The sequence below is a fragment of the Sminthopsis crassicaudata genome, chromosome 3 (genome assembly GCF_048593235.1).
Source record: "Sminthopsis crassicaudata isolate SCR6 chromosome 3, ASM4859323v1, whole genome shotgun sequence".
NCBI lineage: Eukaryota > Metazoa > Chordata > Mammalia > Dasyuromorphia > Dasyuridae > Sminthopsis > Sminthopsis crassicaudata.
In genome coordinates, this window is record NC_133619.1 from 162,097,824 (window position 1) to 162,116,930 (window position 19,107).

Sequence of the window (19,107 nt, forward strand, 5' to 3'; positions counted from 1 at the left end):
TTGAAACCATACCTTTGAATGGGGGAACCATATTTCAGCTCAGGTGCCATCTCTAAAATCTAAAAGAATGTATAAAAAAATCACTCATTGATAGGGAGGACCATTTGTTCAGCCTCCCATCTAACATCTAACCAATTAAATCCTTAAACTCTTGTTCAGATTAAGCCAGTCAAGATGAAAGCATTTATCTAATGATCACTTGTATATAATAATAAACTCCACAGTGGAAATAGGTTCACAGATCTATAAAGAGATCTTTAGGGGTCATTACATCTAACACTACCTCTCCCCACTTTACAAATTAAGAAAAAAGGCCTGGGGAAGTTAAATAACTGCATCAAATTATATAGTTTGTAAGTAGGAGAGCCAGGATTTGAACTCAAACTGTGACTACAAGTTCATCACTTCTTTCACATGGTTACTGTACTTGAGTCTAGTAAGAGAGACAACTCATAAACACAAAAGGAAGCCATTTTAAAAACACTTTTAAAAAGCAAGATGCAAAGAAAAGCAAATTAATGTAGTGTAAATTGTGTACATAAATACTGAAGTAACACAAGGTAAAAGTAATAATTAATAATTGAGTAACAATTATTCTTTGCCTGGCCTTTCAAACTTAACTAGGAAAAGCATATTCTTAAAACTGTAAAGGAAAAAGTAATGGTGTTTCTAGGAAATAAATTATAAGTACATCTTAATGGAAAAATGCCATTTTCTCAGCTCTTCAACTCTGTTTAATGGTATTCCCATAAAAATATATATTTTTTTAAATTGTTCATATTTACATATATTTATAGCATGGAGCATTCACCTATGAAAAAGACATCTGCTTTTATTGGGTAATTTTACACAATAGGACGAAAGGAAAGAGAATCATACATTATTTTTGCGATGAAAAAAATGTAAAAATCAATTAAATATGGCGTTGAACTTAATCAACAGTATCCACTTCTATTTTATTTTGCAGAACTTGGTTCAAAATCTATAAAAAAAATTTGGCAGACTTCTATAATAACATTACACAACAAAAACTAACTCTGATCTCAAATCTGATATCCTGAAGTCAATAAAATATTTAAATATATTATCAAAAACTATTTTGCAATTAAATTTCAAAATAAAATGTACAAATTATAGTTTATTAGTATTGATTTTAAGTAACTTATATACATTTCCTCTTACAATATCAAAATGCATTTGTCCAGATTTCTTGTCATCATTCAACTTCCTTTTTTTTTTCATTAGATACCAAGGAAAATTCCAAATTTTCTTAGGATAAATAATGCATTTTAAATATTGCATGATTCAGACTTTCAAGAAAATTGTTTTTGTTAAACCAGGTTTTAAAAAATTATCAATACGGTGTGTATTTTCAAAGAGACACACTAATGTGTACTTCAACTTTTCAGTGTTCTGTGGATCATAAGAATAATTACATAGAATATTGAGAATTGCTGCATACTTTTAAAGTTTGGGGTGCTATTATTTGGGTTGCAATTTAATGCCACAAAATTACAACCTTAGTAAGATTAGTCCACAAATTCCTGGAATTTCAAAATATATGATAATGTGCAGGACTGGTTGTTCTTAATCAATTTATTGTATTTGATCTTTATACTCTCTGAAGATAAGGAGTTGGGTAATGTTTTTAAGAAATCTAAATCCTCACTCACATACTTTACAACCCTAGAAACTGGCAAACCAAAAAAAAATATCCCATCATGGACTTATATGCGTTTGTGTATATATGTATTAAACACACTTCCAGTACTTGAATGTTCCTGTGTTCCTGAAATACAGGAGAAATACATTTATTTCCTAAAATATTTTCCTTTTTTCCTTTCTTCTTTTAATTATTAATTCCCAATGTCATGGGCCATTGGGAAGAACCCAATCTTTATAAATTATTCTGAAATTTTTCAATGAAAAAAAAATACTCTGGAAGTTTATTGCAATTGGCTATTTTTTTTTTCTTAGTTAACTCTTGATAAATGATGCATGCTGCTCTGGATCAAAGCCCAACTCTTGACCTATGACATTACCACACACTTTGGTACTTCAACTAGAAACCTCAAACTTAAAAGTTTTGTTTTGTTCTGGTTTTTCTGCAGAGATACAATTACATTCATACAGAAGGAAAAGGAGCTCTATGTTCATTGTGACTACAGATTACTTTAGGGAACATTTTAATACTCTTGAAAAGGATTTGGATCCATTCTTCCAATTTGATGGCCCATTTCCTATATAGGTAAGATATTATGTTTTGCATTGATTTAAATCCTAGATTGCTTAATGATGCATTCTCTAAATGCCAAAAAGAGAAAAAAAAATCTTATTTGAAAATGAATAAATAAGATCAGAAGTCCAAGCATTACTACAGCCCTATTGGCTATAAAAAGAAACCTTGAAAAAATATTTCTATTTTTGTGGACAGCCCTTTACTGCCCCCTTTTGCACTCTAACATTAGAACAGGTTTCTGCAGATAACTTATAGTGAAAGTTATAGTGTAGCTATGGGGCATTAGGTTTATACTGAATTAAGTTACCAGATCTTGGGGCATCAAGCAATTACCTTAAATTCTAGATCTCCTCCTTGGTTTTAAACTGCCAAGAAGAAAGGCAGAAATTCGAAGCTTTAACTGACATTTTCTATAAATGTATATGTGGGTTGGTACACTTGCCTGTTTTCACAGGTGCCCCTTCTTTCACACTTTTCTAAAACAAAGATCATCTGCAACTCGAACCTAGTTTATTCAAGGAAAAGAAAGGGAGCAAATTGGGGATTTTATTTGGTTTAGGACCATTAAAGTGTTATGAATCTCAGAGCTCAAAGTGGGGAGTGTGCATTTCAAGCTTCACACTAACAGCAAGCACAATCTTTCCCCCCCCAAAGAAAGATGAGAACCTCAGCGAATCAAATGCTTTGTAAGCATATGGGCCAAAAACCAGTTCAGCAACTCTCCAATGCAGTTACAAATGGCATGGATGCATCTGTATACATGTCATATGTATACATTTGAGAAAGTAATAAATCTACAATCCAGAGGCTAGTTATTTACAAAATACTAATTCATAATGACAGAGCCAGAGGGCTCTCTCCTTGCTCCAATAACCTAAACTTCCATTTGACAGAGTCCATGTGCTATTGTGTACACTTACATTTAAACTTAATCCATTTCCCTCTGTCATTCTACAATTACTGTACAAGTCACAATAATATTAAATTTCACTGCCTACAGCACTGCACAATCGAACTTTTACTGTAATGAAAACTGACTCCCTTTGATATTACTGTTGGTGTTTTTTTTTTTTATTTATCACACAATGCTTAAAAATCCTGGTGCTAAATTAAAGCATTATTTTTAAAATACTCCTAAGAAGACTAAAATAGCTTTTCTCCTCCCAGAAAAAAAAAAGTCAAATTATTTATTAAATTTTTCTTTATATGTGTCTTGATTACATTGTAATAAAAATTTGTTCCACAAGGAGGGTGGTCACATATACTGCAAGCAGAGGAAGGAAAACATCTCTCTTGCTTAAAAGATACAGAACTACAATGTGTTAATCGCCCGAAAATAAAGCAGACAAAGTAAACCCATGTGTGTAATGTACAAAAATCCATGAGATGTTTTCTCTTTACAGGTTAACAAAGACCAGTCGGCATGAGCTCAAAAAGTAAAACAGACCAAAACAAAAAACTCAGCCTGTTTACTCCTTTCAAAGTGAAAACTGAGGCATTCATCTGGGTGATTCTGTAGTCCCATCCCCCTTAAGAAAAAAATTAAAGTTTCTGAAATATCCACAAATTACAACTGAAAAATTGGGGGAGGAATTTAAAAATCATTGCGTTATAGAACATGGAGATGGGGGAATGGAGGAAAGCAAAGGATGATTTCATTCATACCATAATGTACTATTTTGGCTCTACTGCCTCCATTACTGAAACAAATATTTCATAACCCACAGACAAACAGAATTTAGATTCTTCTTCTCTTTCCCAATTGTAATTTATTCTCACCTGTACAGTCTTGTTCTAAGTCATGCTCCTAAGCAAGAGTCTATAAAAGGAGGTGGGGACTCTTGTTATTTATAAGTGAAACACTAGACAACAGTGGCTATTTCTTATATTTACATATCTATGGATATATAAAACTTAAAATAATATTTCAAGCTAGTTTAAGGAAACTACAGAGATGAAAGAGTTCTTAAATAATCCAGTTAGAGATAAGGTTGTATTATTTATTTGAAAAAATATATGGTATATGCATACACACACACACACACACACATATATATATGTATGTATGGTGATAATTATATTACATTCTAGAATTGGAGATATAGAATGTGTATATTTTCACTACTGTCCTCTCCACTCACAATGAAATATCTTTTCCCATTTTGAAGCTCTTTTAAGTTATACAAAAGGAAACATTCATACCACTTAGATTTCTTTTTTTTTTTTTAAAGTATATAGAGTAAGATAGAGTTCCCTGTGAGCCCAGTTCAGAAGACTGAATGCAAGGGATCATCTTAGATTCTACTCTGAATTATCGTCTCCTTGTGAGTTGGTATAATAACCCTGGCAACAATTTTCCAGGGACACGTTAAAACTAGCACAATAAAGGTGCTGTATGGAGGAAGGTATTAGCAGTCCTTCATAATCAGATAAGTGGCTGCTATGTAACCAGAGAATTTCAGGTCAGGCATCTTCATTGCTTCTTGCCTTTCTCTCTGGGCTCTCCCCAGCTTAGGTCAATGGCATTGCTGCTTTATACTCAAGCATGACAAGGAAGACATTCTTTCCTTTGTAGTAAATTCATGGAAGTTATCCCTCTAAAGGTTGAAAACAACTCACTATTTACTCCCAGAAAGCAGGAAGCTAAGAAAAAAAAAAAAAAATATATATATATATATATATACACACACACACACACACACACACACACACAAAGATTTCAAGATTATCCATTCCACCTCCCCCCCCCCAAAAAAGAGGTCATAGAACAATGGAGAAAGTCCTAGATACAAAGCTACCAGCCTTAGGTTCATATCTCCCCTCTTTGACTTATTATATCCCCTGGGACAATTCAGTTAACTCTCAGTTTCCTCATTTGCCAAATGGGGTAGGGCTAGACCAGATAATCTCTAGGATCAAATGACATAATATCTTTGAAATTCTTAATTTAGTGCTTGGCACAATAATGGACACTTTAAAAAAATGCTTGGCCCATTTTCCCTCTAGCACCCTTCCAGGCCCCAAATCTATGATTTTACTTTGGGTAATCAATTCATGGTTAAATACATATTTCTTACTAAATATATGCTCTTGAAAAATATGATATGTGCTACAAAGCAATTTTGTGGCCAACATAGTTTTTCTCTCATTTAACCACCCTGAGTAGCCTACAATTACCTTGACCCAAAAAAAAAAAAAAAAAAAAATATATATATATATATATATGTTAAGTGATGTGGAGTGATTAAAACAGGCTGTTATTGAACTAAACTGAAGTTAATTGAACATGAAGAAAGCTAGAAGTGCAGACATTGAATGCAGTTGAGTTTTAAGGTCCCAAAAGAAGTCAAGATGTTTCTGACTCCAAATCTGTACTTTTTATCCAATTAGGTATAGAGACCCTCTACTGCTCAGTCAATAGGTAAACAGATGGTATGCACCAGTGAAAATGCAAATTTTTAAAAAATGTACCATTCTAGACTCCAAACAACAGCGATATATGAAGACAGATAGGTTCACCAGGATTCACTGCATAGCTTCCTTAAACAAACTGCTTCAAACTTGCAAAACATCAAAAGCCAGATGGGGTACACTGAATCAATCTACAGGCAAGAAGCCAGGATTCCAGTTTGCTGTAGAAATAGGCCTGGACTTGATTTGAGTCTTCTCAGCTCTGACAAGCTGGAAGCTGGCAAAGATCCCAAAATCCAAAATAAAATGGCATTTAATTGTGACTAGATTTTTTAAAAAGATGTCATACTATCTCCTTAGCCTTTATCCATACCCAGCCTCTAACCAACCCAACTCATTACTCATTTGATCTCTTTTCTTTCCTCAAAACTGATCAATTCATAAAACAGATGCTCTTAATAGATAAAAGAGAAATGTATTATAAAGGTATTATTATGACATTGAAATAAATGGATAGTTACCCTTTAAAGGAGTAGTAATTCTTTCATTAGGCATAAACTTGTTATATTAATAATTAGAAAAAAATCATTCAGAAAGTTCTATATTATTATTTAAAAACTCTTTATGACTAAAATAACATATATAAAGAATGATTAACAAAGAAATTCTATCTACCTTTCAACTCTTGTTTTGATCAGTGTTTTAACCACATGAAGTTTAAATTTGTTGAGTTGCAATGAATATACCCACATATGTAAGTCTCAATGGATATTGGTTGAATATATTTTCTAAACCACAGGGCTAATGCAGTAGAAATTAACTACATTTTCCATCTCAAAGACTAATTTCCCTTTAACTGATTAGTTAATTTTTCAATGACAAAGAGTGGGGTAATCAATTAGTATTTGTCCTTATGTGAAGATGAATCTGAACGAGACATAACTAGGTCATTCATTTTAGATACACTAGGATTTAATCTTGTAATGATCTGTAGTGGGGTAGAAGAAATAGTGGATTTGGAGTCAGAACTTGATTCAAATCCTAACCTTACCACTTACTTATTGGGTGACCTTAAGGAGCCTGAGTTTTTTCATAGTGGAAATGAAAGGATTTGACTACATTTCTAATGTCCCTTCTGGCTCTAAATGTTATGTAAACAATTGTGTCAGGTTTTATTTTCTTCACATATACAGGAACAAATTTAACCTCACCAGCATTATTTTGGAATATTTTTAATGCATTAGAAGCAAATCCCACTGTTAAATTCCTGAGCAATAATGTTCTCAATAATTTGTAATACTATTTACATGAAACTACTTGCTCCCTAGCTGCAAATTTTATTTTGCATATAACATTTTCACAGTCCCAATTAACAATATTAAGTGGGCTTAGCCCTGTGGGTCACATCATTCAATGTTAAATGTTCAGTTGTATATGACTTTCAGTTGATTCCATTTAGGGTTTTCTTGGAAAAGATACTGGGATGGTTTGTCATTTCCTTCTCTATCTCATTTTACAAATGAGGAAACTGAGGCAAATAGGATTAAGTGACTTGTACAGGGTCACACAGCTAGTTTCTGAGGCTGAATTTGAACTCAGCTCTCCCTCTTGCTTCAGATAACTGTATGACCTTGGGCAAATCACTTAACCTGTTTGAGGAGAATAACAGTACCTACCTTGTTTAGCATAGAATCTGGCACTAAGAAGTCACTATACAAATCCTTCACCTACAAAAGTCCTTTCTCCTCTAGTCAATCTCCTTCACATACAAATACCTGTTTAATCACCCAAAAGAGTGTAAATTTCTTGAAGTCATGCACTGGTTTTGTCTGAATATTTCTGATGCCTCGCATAATGTGTATTGAATTGAATTTCTGCTGCTAAGTTTCCTGAGGGTCACAGTCTAGATGTATAAAATAGCATAGCAAAAAGTTTGTGATATATACTAAACATTATATAATATGTATTACATATATGATATATTACATTATTACTTATTACATATTATTTATATTATTATATGCTATACATTACATATAAAATAAACGAACCTATGTTCAGGTTAAAATATTACCACTGTCTTTTTACATGGCTCTCCTAGTTTTTTCTTTTCCTTATTCCTCACATTTATTTACCCATGATCCTCCACCAAAGTGCTACTCTGATATCTCATTGTTTTATGCAAATAACATTACACTATTGGAGACTATGCTTAGAGAATACAAACCATGGCAGTTTGGCAAATGAGAAAGATTTCAAACATGGATTTAATAAAGTGATTGCCATCCCTTGAGAAATAGTCTAGGCTAAGTCTAGAAAGGAGATTTTCTTACAAACTGACCACAGGGTGATTAATTTTTAAGACATAGCAACTTTAAATAACAACAATAACAATGACTTGTAATTATATAGTGTTCTAGGATTTATATAGCACTTTACATATATCACTTCATTTGATCTTTAGAGGTAAGTGCCATTATTATTCCCATTCGACAGAGGAATAAACAGGGCTTCAGAGACCTAGGTGATTTGCCCAGGGTCATATAGCTAAGTATTTCAGGTCACATTCAAACTCATATTTTCTGCCTCCTTCTATCCTTTAGAATACTAGTTTTCTACTTATTAAAAACTGCTATCATAGATTCCTGAAATTAAGTAACATCTACAGCATAAGTGACAGAGATTCTTAGAATTGTAGACATAGAACTGGAAGGAACTTAGAAAGCTATCAACCCCAATCATTTGCACAGAAATTGAGGCATGATGAGACTAAGAGCCTCTCCCTATATCATATAGCTAATAAGTATATGAGATAGAATTTGAACCTTTTTTTTTTTCCACACTTAAGTTCAGTGCCCTATTCCACTACTCTATACCCAAGCAGAAGGGCCAGAGCTAGATTTTCCCACTGTTTACAAACTTTTTCTTTAATATATGATAATGTAGTAATTGCTGTATTTTTTAGAAGTATTCATATAAAAGTTAGATCTCTAGAAATAAATTTGATATTTACATAATATGGAAATTTCCATTATAATGAATAAGCTTCTGATGTAGACATATCATAAATTAGGAGTTCCCAGGAAAGCTCCCATATATATTTAATACACAATAGACCCAAAATCATTATGTCAATCCCCCCCCCAAAAAAACTTTATAACATTTTCTGTGGGAAAATGCATTCTGGGAATGCTATTAAGAGTTTCCAGGAGCATATGATAGATATGAAATGTTAGTATAAGGAAAAAAATTCTCTGGCTCTAACCCTTCCCAGAGTTTCTGAATTGGAAAACACCAAAGAAAGATTCTGTCGGTATAATCATTTCCTCATATTCTTTTCCCCATATCCCATATACATTGATCTTAATCTTAAATATAAAGATAAATGTCATGGTTTAGCAGAGAGAACTTAGGACTAGGAGTCAAGATGTCTGAACTTTCTAGTCTTGGGTCTGTCACAATGTGAGTTTGGGCAAATCATTTAAATAAATCAATGATGATGATGATTAATGATGACAAAACCATACCTACATCCAAACCAGTCTCCATAATCATCATTGAAGGGAGAAGTCATTGTGTAAAGAGAGGCCCACCATTAACAACTGCCAAACAACTGCTACCAACAAATATAAGAGCTCTGGGAGCAACAGCATCTCAAACTCCACTATTTCTGCTTCCAGCCTAGCCTTCCCAGTACTATCAAATAATTCAACCACAGAAACTAAGATTTTATCAGTGAAAATAACATTGGAAAAAATTTACCTTTTGCTTTGCCTCTGTATCCTAAGGACCATAGTACATTTCTATCTGACCTGCAACTTAAATCTTCCCTACTTGTAGTCTTTGCCCATTAGAGTAAGAACTCCTGGAGAACAGGGACTATATGACTTTTTTATCTGTATGCTCAGCACTCAGCACAGTACTTTACACATAGTGTTTAATAAATACTGTATTCATTCATAATAATTCATTTTTGTAAGATTTTAAAAGTTTCAAAGCACTTTTGATATATTGGGTGTGGAGTACAAGTATTATTATCTCCATTTTACAGATGAGCAAAGTGTCAGAGAGAAAGTAAGTGACTTCCTAAGTGCTATATAACTACCAAGAAATATTGATTCCAAATCCTTTGCTTTTACCAGCACAATAAGATGCTTTGGGTCTCAGTTTCCTGCCCCATAAAATGAGGGACTATATTAATGTTCTCTTACAGCTCACATATTAAAAATTCTATAAATCTGGGCAAGAGAAGAAAAAGTAGGTGTGTGTAAAGGGTTTGTCTAAAGGACATGGATAAAATGCCTCAGGTCTAATCAGACCTGGCTAGTAAGAACAAGAGGAATGTAGCACAACCTCTAATTAAAACTAGCTGCCACAGAAATAAAGCAAAGAGAGAATGTGGGTGATTGTTTTAATTAGAAAGAGAAAATAGAAAGGTTCTGTAGTATTAAATACAATGATGGGCTTTCAAATCAAAATGGTGTAGGACACCTACAAAGTATTCATTCACTAAGAGCACTCATAATGTGTACCTGCCACTTAATATTTTGAAAATCCTCATATTTAGGACTTTGGAGAATGGAAACAGCAAACCAATTAACACTTCATTATTGTGACTTTCCCCATCATATTTTGTTTAGAAAACTACTAAGAGTAGGACAGACTTGTTTTCCATAGTGGGACTTTCTCATATTATGTGTTTTTATTTGAAATCAGCATGAATGCATTCAACAACTGCAAATTTCTCTGGATGCTAAGTATACCTTTAAATTTATATGTTAAAAAAATGAACAATATTTGACCTACTGCTGATCTGTAAGAACTACATAAATAGGCCTACCTGGCATTCAATGTATAGAAAATATTTTATAAATGATCAGCTACTTTTTTATGGTTTGCTAGATAAATACACTATCCTTATCTATAATATTTCTGAAATGTGTCATGGCAAGTAGGTTGGAAAGCTAAATGGTGGATAATGGTAAGCAAACAAATGAGGTTGCTTTTTGCATTATTTCTTTAATCACTTTAACCCTAGTTCTAACTGAAAGCATAAGGCCAGAGTAATTCAGCTACTTCTTTTGTCATTTGCCTGCCATAAATATGCACCAGTCTGCATTTGAAAAGCTGAAGGAGGCCGCAAGCTTGCTGGACATTTATCATGCTCTGTTCCCTGTTAACAAGCAAATACTTTAGTTGAATGGCCCATTAGCAATCATTGTCAAATGCAGAATGCAAGGTGCTAGGATGTGACCAGCCTGTAAATTAGAAGAGGGTATCCCTAGGCTTAGCAGAATCTGGATAAATGAAAAAAAAAAAAAAAAAAAAAATCTTCGATATAGACTACTGACGGTTAAATAAGGCAAGGAGGTAAATGCATCAATACTCCAAAGACGCTTTCTCTTCTTGAATGACATTTGTAAAACCAAAAACATCCCAAGAAGGGAAAAAAGCAGCAACCTTAAATTCTACTAAAACATAAATGATTATCAGTAATTCAGATGGGTCTAGGGATTGGGTTATCAGGATAAAAAAAAAAAAAACTTTAACAGAAAATTTAGGATCTAATTAAGATCTTTCACAAACTTTCATAGGCCAAGTGTAGAAACTTAAAAAACTGTTATAATCTATGCCTAAGAACACATCACTTAATTCCACTTTGTCCAACACATCTGAAATTAACCCCCTCCCTCATGATACACCATGGCTATTGTGACCTTCAGTATTTTCTTAGTGCTTAAAGTGTAGGCTCACTCAAAGTAATTGTAAGAACTTTCCTAGCAGCACAAAATGACAAGCAATAAAGCAAATATTTCCTTTAGGGCTTGTTCCTATAGGATGTTAACCCTGCATGGTACTTAATGATAGGTTCAAAGGCCTCCCCCCACCTTTTTAAATGACTAAGTTGTAAGTGTGGAAGGGAAAAATGGTGCAATAAAGGCTCCATGTAGAAAAAGTATGTTGGATCTTTTTTTTTTTTTTTAACTTTCAAAGCTACAGACCATTAAAATAGCTTCTTATGAAATCTTCCCAAAGTCAAGTACAGATTATCTTCCTTAACTCAGAGATTGTTTTTGACATTCCAGAAGTAAAATATCACCTGGATTAGCCACATCACTTTTGGCATATTGGATTTATTGCTAATTTGAATTAAAACTGGATTTCCCCCTTTTATTTTTGGTAGGGTGGGAGATACAAAAATGGCAGAAGAATTATCTTGTTAAGGGAGAGGGACAATGTGTAATGTTTATCTTTGCCTCTCCCATGCAGTGTGAGAGTGAGACCAGTCTGAAAGATGGCTGAAATCAAAAGGTCTCTGTTTTCTTTTCAGATAACCCCAGCCCTACCTATCCCCTCTGGTCTCTGTTCCTTCCCAGCATGTCCCTGCCTGAAGCCCAAATAGATTAAGGAAACAAACTCAGAGTGCAGCTAATCCTACAGAATGGCTGCTGCTGTTAGGCCAGGAGTTAAAAAGGAAAATCTTCCAGAGCCTAACAACTGCAGTGATCTGAAGTTTTAATCAGTCCAAATCTCCCCCAGAAAGGAGTGGGGGGCGGGTAGAGGGGAGAGGGGAAAAAAAAGAAAAAAAGGGCAGTAAATGAAATCTACCTTTACCATATTATACACCACCAATGAGCAAGAACTGAGCAGCTTTTCTTCACTTCTTTAACCATCCCAGGCCACAAGTAGGCCTTTCATACTTTCTAATCCTAGTTTCCAAGTTCTGTGCAGTTCTCACATAATACCTAACAGCCTGGAGCAAGGACCTTAGTTTTCTGCACCCTTTTCAGAGACATGTCATTTTTAACATCAAGTTAATCTATATGTTGCCATGGTATCACTCTTTATCTGCCTTTACATCTTATGAACTGCATGGATTTACCACATTATTTTTATCTGAAAGACAGAAAATGGTGGTTTTATTGCCATACAATCAGATTACTGCTGCTAGTTTCTCTATGCCTTTTTACCATACTTCAATCAAAAGGGATCAGTTTCTTTATACTCTGCCCTTGATTTACATTACATCTGTAAAGACCTAGTCTGGGTTGTAATCCCCTTATTAACTATGACCAGGGTTGATTTGCCTAAAAATAAAAGCAAATTGTGTCAGACCCTTTCACTTTGTTTTTGATTCGGAACTACAAAATGGATTACTAAAGAAATCTTCAGAGTTCACACGGCTGGTATAGTGCTGAATTTAAAATGAGAATTAAATAAGTTAAGCAGGGGAGCCGTGTCAACGGTTTACATTTTCCATCATGGGAGAAGGGCTGAATTGCTTACGTCTTTGTATTCTCTGCCTTTATAGAGACAATGAAGCCACAGGAGTTTTTCCAAGCTGTTCTAACGCTGTCCCATTTGCCATCCTTCCTTCTTTGCTTTTCATATATGCCATCTCTCTTTTAATTCTACCCTCCAAAAAAAAAAAAAAAAAAAAAAAAAAAGCTCTCTTCCCTGAAAGAACTAAGTCCTGCCTAGAAGCTTATAGTTCTATGGGTTCTGCATATTTTAATCAAAATATTTTAAACAGTTGAACACTCCCATTTAAGTCTCCACAAGGCTCCACAAAGGGTGAGCTCATAAGCAAATCTATGTAGATGTATGATAAGTGACCTGAAAAACTGGTTCTTTATGTCAGCAGCAAAGGAAGGCAGAGATTAGCCACACATGAAGGCCATTTTAATCACGATTTTTCTCAGAAGACCATTTTTCCTAATTTGCAATTAAGGTTTTTAAGAATAAAGTTTTTATTAAAAAAAAAAAAAAAACTTTTTAAAAAGTAATTAAGGCCTATATCATATGTGCTGCTTTTCCTTACCACTCCCATTCCTGTGACTCATCACTGCAGTCATCCAGGGATTTCAAATAGTTTCTCATCAGGTGAATGTTCTGTGAAAAGGTGGCTCTAAGTTATGTCACACTGAGGTTCAATGAGCTCACTAAAACATCAGTGGAGGATTGAGATTTTTTTAAAAATTTCATCACTTGCCGGCAATCCAATGGAAAAGTAATTACTGCACTACCCAACTGCTTGGTCTTAGTTAAGTTTACAGATAAGAGGCTTTTCGATAATTACTATAAATAATATGTCAATTATATTCCAGTTGATCCTGCCCATGCAAGGCCAGAGGAAAGCATTCCAAAATTCTGTTCTTGCTGTTCTAGAAGTCTCTTGCTAATTCACCTGCACTAATAATGCCTTAGAATAGTTGTCAGGAATACTTACTAGGGTTGGAGGTGCTATTCGAATTTCTTTGCATTAGCATGGCAAGTGTCAACAGCTTGGCTTTGTGAAAGAATTATAACCAAGTGCTTAACCAGTCAGTTTAACCTCTAGCTCCTATTTCTGAAGCTTGAAGTTGTAATGGCTTGAGGTTAAAAAGTGCAGTCCCAAGACACAGGATTCCCAAATAAATTCTGCCCTGAAAAGAAGGCAATCCAACATGTTGTGAGATATCGCTTTAGCGAGTTCTTTGTATTCTAGTGGGCTCAGTTGTCCCGTGAAACGACGACTGTCCATTACCTACAGTTTATCATCCTGACAAGATGCAAGGAATGTGGATGTGAAAGCATGAACAATTCCCACCCCTGGTGCTTTGTCCTTTTTTTCTCTATATATGAAAACCGACAAGATTAACCCAAACTCAAACTGCAGAGCACAGTTCAAGGGGCTATTCAATCAGCACTGAATGTGCATTTGTTTACTTACAAAAATAAGAATTTCAAGATACAATGGCAGGAGGGGGCGGGTTCAGGCTGGCTTATATATGCTACTGAATAGACTGTTTAAACAGGACTCTTCATTGTAGTTTTAGTTTATCAATCTCTGACATGTTCATATTTATTCAGAGGTAGACTCTAGCAGAGTCCATGTATTATAGGTTATCTGCCAATTATTCAGCCACTCTTTGTTTTTCTTGAGTCAATCAATATCAGGGTTACAGCATGATGTAGAGAAAGATCCCATGGAGAAAGAAAAATGCTTTGTTAATCTGACATGTGGTGTGCAGGGAATCACAGCCTCAGACTCAGACACACACACACACACACACACACACACACACACACACACACACACAAACCCACTTTTTCCTGATAACTGAACTGCTGCAACATTTGGCCAAAATCATACAAAAAAATAAATAGAACTCATCCTGAAAGGTAATATGAAGACACTGCCACTTCCTGTGAAGTTTCAGAATAGAATTGGGGGGGTGTATCGTTTTATTTGAAGAAAAACCCTGAACTGAGGGTGTGGTGGTAGTTTCTGTTCAAATAAAATGATATGCCCCCAATTCTAATCCTTGATTTAAGTATGTTAATGAAGTAATAGAAGCTATGCTTCCATAGTCATTCTTGAATTCCCCAAAGGAAGACTTAATAGCCCCAAATGCTACCATTTACCTAAGTCAACTATAAAAGGTAGCAATGCAATTTATATAATTTTACAGGGTAGTTATTATGTTTCATTTTGTGACATTCCTTTTCATTAATTCCTGAATGTCCTGGGATTTGGGGGGTGGGTAAGGGGAATAGTATGATGAAAGTAGCTATGGAGACGATGAATTTGCAAAGGATTTTCTGGACCCTGCGTTCAAACAGCTGCTACATGCTCCCTATGCCAACCACCTGCTAAAAAAGATGACCTCCAAACTAAACAAAATTGATTATATATATTTAGATGTATAATAGACATCTATAAATCCATAACGACATACTTTATATTTACTGAGACACTAAATTTCAAGGTATTTGAGTACTTCCCTATAATACCAGACTTACCCATGGAAAACTTTTCATTGGAATTGAATTAATTATGTAGCTTCCACAAATACTTTTATACTAAAAGGATGCAATTATAGTAAAAATCCTATAACATCACTATTTTGAGTTTCAGGTAGCCACAGGAAAAAACATTTTTTTCTAATTTCTCCATCTAGCCTTCCTCATATTCTCTGTGAGGATGACCTTTTTTCTTCCATGAGAAAAATTATTCAGGATCCTCTGGGCAAACAATTGTGACAAGAATTAGAAAGAAATTCTTCTCTTGAAAAGTAGAGCAAACACACCAATAGCAATATCGCTAAAATCAGCCTCTTCAAAGTACAGGTCTCCAAATGGCCTATATGACCCCAATGACAGAAAAAGACTATTTTAATAGTGTACTTCAAAATGGTGATGACTCTTCAATGGTTTATCTATTCCATCCCAGAACAGTTCCATAACTGAAAAGAATATTTTCTATTTTGCTTGTTTATATTGGGAAAGACATTAAATATTATCATCTGGGGCTTTTTTAAAAAGCGGGGCCTTTTCAAATCCAAAAATACGAAGCCCTCCAAACTGTTAATGCTGAATCAAAGACACAGTTTAACAGTGAAAGAATTCAAATCAGAGGAATGCAAATATATTCCAATAAGGGTTAAATATGAACGTTTCCATCGTGAAAGGAAAAATCAACACCTAAGAAGAGCCTATTAGTGAAAGTGAGAAGTAAGAGCAGCCTAAGCAGACAGGGGAGAGAAGAGGTCCATCCTGCTGAGAGCATTACATATTGGAAGAGTGACCTCTGTAGGAATAAACTGCTCACTAGCTTCAGAATACAGTCATTTTTTCTCCAGTGCAGTTATGTGCAACTACTTTTAAGTCATAACAGGCCTACCAGTGCATCCTGTTCCTTGTACCTATTAAGCTTTTACACTCTATTCAACTGGCACATTACATTTTTGGAGCGGTGGGATTTTAAATCATTGTTTTCTAAGTCAGGAAAAAAAAAAAAAAAAAAAAAAAAAAAAAGGAACACTACCATATGTTTTAAAAGAGTATGTCCAGACAGGTGGGCTAAACGGAACCCTTATCTTAACTTCTAAATTATGAACAGAATATCTAAAATATCTTGTACCACTGAAAATTTTTGAAAATGACTAAAATCTCTTTTGAACAGAGAATATCTGGGTAACTTTGAATATCCAATCTTAAAATTCTTGAGAATGTCTAGAAAGGTCTATAATACATTTTCTTGAAAGAGTGGAAGGTAAATTCTTTAGTTGAGAATGTTTTTTCCTAAATCAGCCGGACATTTCTTACAGCTCTAAATCTAATCCAAATTTGCTTTAGACCTGGATAAGACTTTACTGATCTGGCTGTAGCCCCCTAATTCAAAAATCAGTCTACATCACTTTCTTGTAGACTTCCTCTACTTGTTTTTGGGTTGGGATTCCATAAAATAAAGTTTCACTGGAGCAGGAAGTGATACACATCCTTAGAATGGTTTTGACACACAATATTTAATTTATATGTACAAATCTGTCGCATTAGTGAAGGCTATTTTTCTTGAAAATGTGTTTCATTTAAGAGCCGTCACAGAAAGTTATTTTCTACAAGACCTTTCAAATAGAGGTGGATAGGGTTCGAAGGTAGGAGGGAGGAGCTGGTAAAGGATGAAGACATCATAAAACCACCCTTTCTCTAAATAAAACTTTGTTTAGATTAGATTTGATACGTACAATCTAGATTGAGTTCTTATCGAATAAAAAAAAAAAAAAATCTGAACATTGTACCTTCTGACTAAGGAAGGCCGTCATCACAAAGGAATCCTTTCCAGAACATCTGATTCCTTCTGTCTCAAAATTCTAATATTTAGAATGCAAATGTATGCAGACCCTCTTGCTTTAAATAAGATTTTTTGAATAAAGAACGCGCTATTATGACCACATATAGCTCTCTTTCATAAGTTGCTAATGAAGAGGTACAGAAGCAAAGAAGCATATATGCACTTTAAAATTCGATTTCTCCGGAGGACGCTGAGAGGGGTAGGAGGGAGATATAAGTTCGCTGCCCAAGTTCTATCTTTGGATTCACATAGTAGCTCCCTGCAATCCCCGGGTTAGTATTGCTCCCCGTACGCTGTCCAGATGAGGTAGCGCAGGATTGCCCAAAAGATGTAACGACGCTTAGAAATGCGGAGTCGGAGTAGGGAAGGGGTGGGGGTGGAAAATGGGGTTTTTGTTTGTTAAACCCTGGGAATTTCTGGCTCGTTCTCATTTCCACCTCATCACCATCCCACGCATAAGAGACCCAGCTATTAGGCTCCTTTATTTCACCCTCACCTAGCAAGGAAATCAATTCCTATGGATAAAAGAAATCTTTCTAGCCGTTCAACCGTCTCGCTCCCACTCCCGCCCCCCACTTCTCCATCGGGTAACATTTGTAGTGGCCAAGGTTTCTCTTCTCTCACCCCCCCCCCCTGAAAAAAAAAAAAAAAAAAAAAAAAGAATGGTGGATCAGGTATAGATAATCTGACACCTTTCAGTGGAGTGAAAGATGAAACCAAAGGCTTTTAGCACCGGAGAGACGCTTTCTTTGCTTTCCTTTGGGGGATGGGAGGAGGAAAAGGTTTTTTTTTTTTTTTTCTCCTCTCCGGTGGCCGAGAAGCTAGGGGATGCCGCGGCTCTACAGAAGACTCTAAACCAGAGGAAGGAGTCTCCACCTAGTGAAAAGTGACTACGGAAGGAAGGTAGGGGGCGGAAAGAGGGGAAAGGGTTAAGGCTGGGTGGTTAGATTAATAAAAAGAAGACGTGATCCGAGACGGCGCTTTCAGCGACGGCCGTAGCACCTTCCTCTAGGAGAAAGCACTTCAGAATACCGCCCCAGCCCCGGTGGAGCACAGTACCGCTGGCTGGCACGGGGGAAAGTGCGCTTTGAATATCTAAATTCCGTTTTTAGGATGTTGGTACCGATAGAAATACTGGAGCTGGTAAAAAAAAAAAAAAAAAAAAAAAAAAAAAAAAAAAAAAGCGAGAGGATGGAAGGAGGAAGGGGAAAGGGAATTAAATGGGCGAATGAAACTTACTTGGAGTTCGAGGAATTCCAATATATCGGTTCTAAAACTATCGATCTGGAAATTGCAGTCCTGAATAAAACCATCAAAATTCCCCAACAGTACTTCCAAACGGAGTCCCTCCTCACAGCCATGCTCGAGCCGCTCCAAGTCCCTTTTTGCAAAGCCTCTCCCAACTCCTTGAGATTTCCGTACCTGAATAGAACCAAGTATAGCGCCCGTAATTCCAATTCTTCCGATTTAAAAAAATAAAAATAAAAACCTAAAGCAAAAAATGATCTGTGCACTTGGTGATTTGCTGCAAGCCAATTCACTGAGTCATCTGAGTTACAGTAGACCTCCGAGCGCTCCTTCAAACGTAAGGTTCCAGAATCCAACTATACCCCCAAAGCAAAAACTCTGAGTCCCCCCACCCACCCCCCGCCGCCCGCCTGCTATCTCGGGGCTCCGGAAAACAGCGCAAGATGCGACTCAAACGGCAAACTCCCGTGGGGATCCAGTGTGCCTGGGCACATTCACGGTGTTTGATCTTTGAAGGTAAAAAAAGGAAAATTAAAAAAATAATAACAAAAGCTGTAGAGCGCGCGAGTGACAAAAAAATAGGTAAAATCTT

General features: G+C 35.4%; 1 protein-coding gene across 1 annotated transcript in view; it reads right to left on the minus strand.

Moving 5' to 3' along the window:
* Positions 1 to 18,906, minus strand: part of EFNB2 (ephrin B2) — a 50,849-nt gene extending 31,943 nt beyond the window's left edge. The window contains exon 1 of the mRNA XM_074299499.1: positions 18,507 to 18,906. Coding sequence (XP_074155600.1) covers positions 18,507 to 18,628 — 122 coding nt within the window. The 5' untranslated portion in view covers positions 18,629 to 18,906. The remainder of the gene's footprint in view (positions 1 to 18,506) is intronic.
* Positions 18,907 to 19,107: the final 201 nt, after the last annotated feature.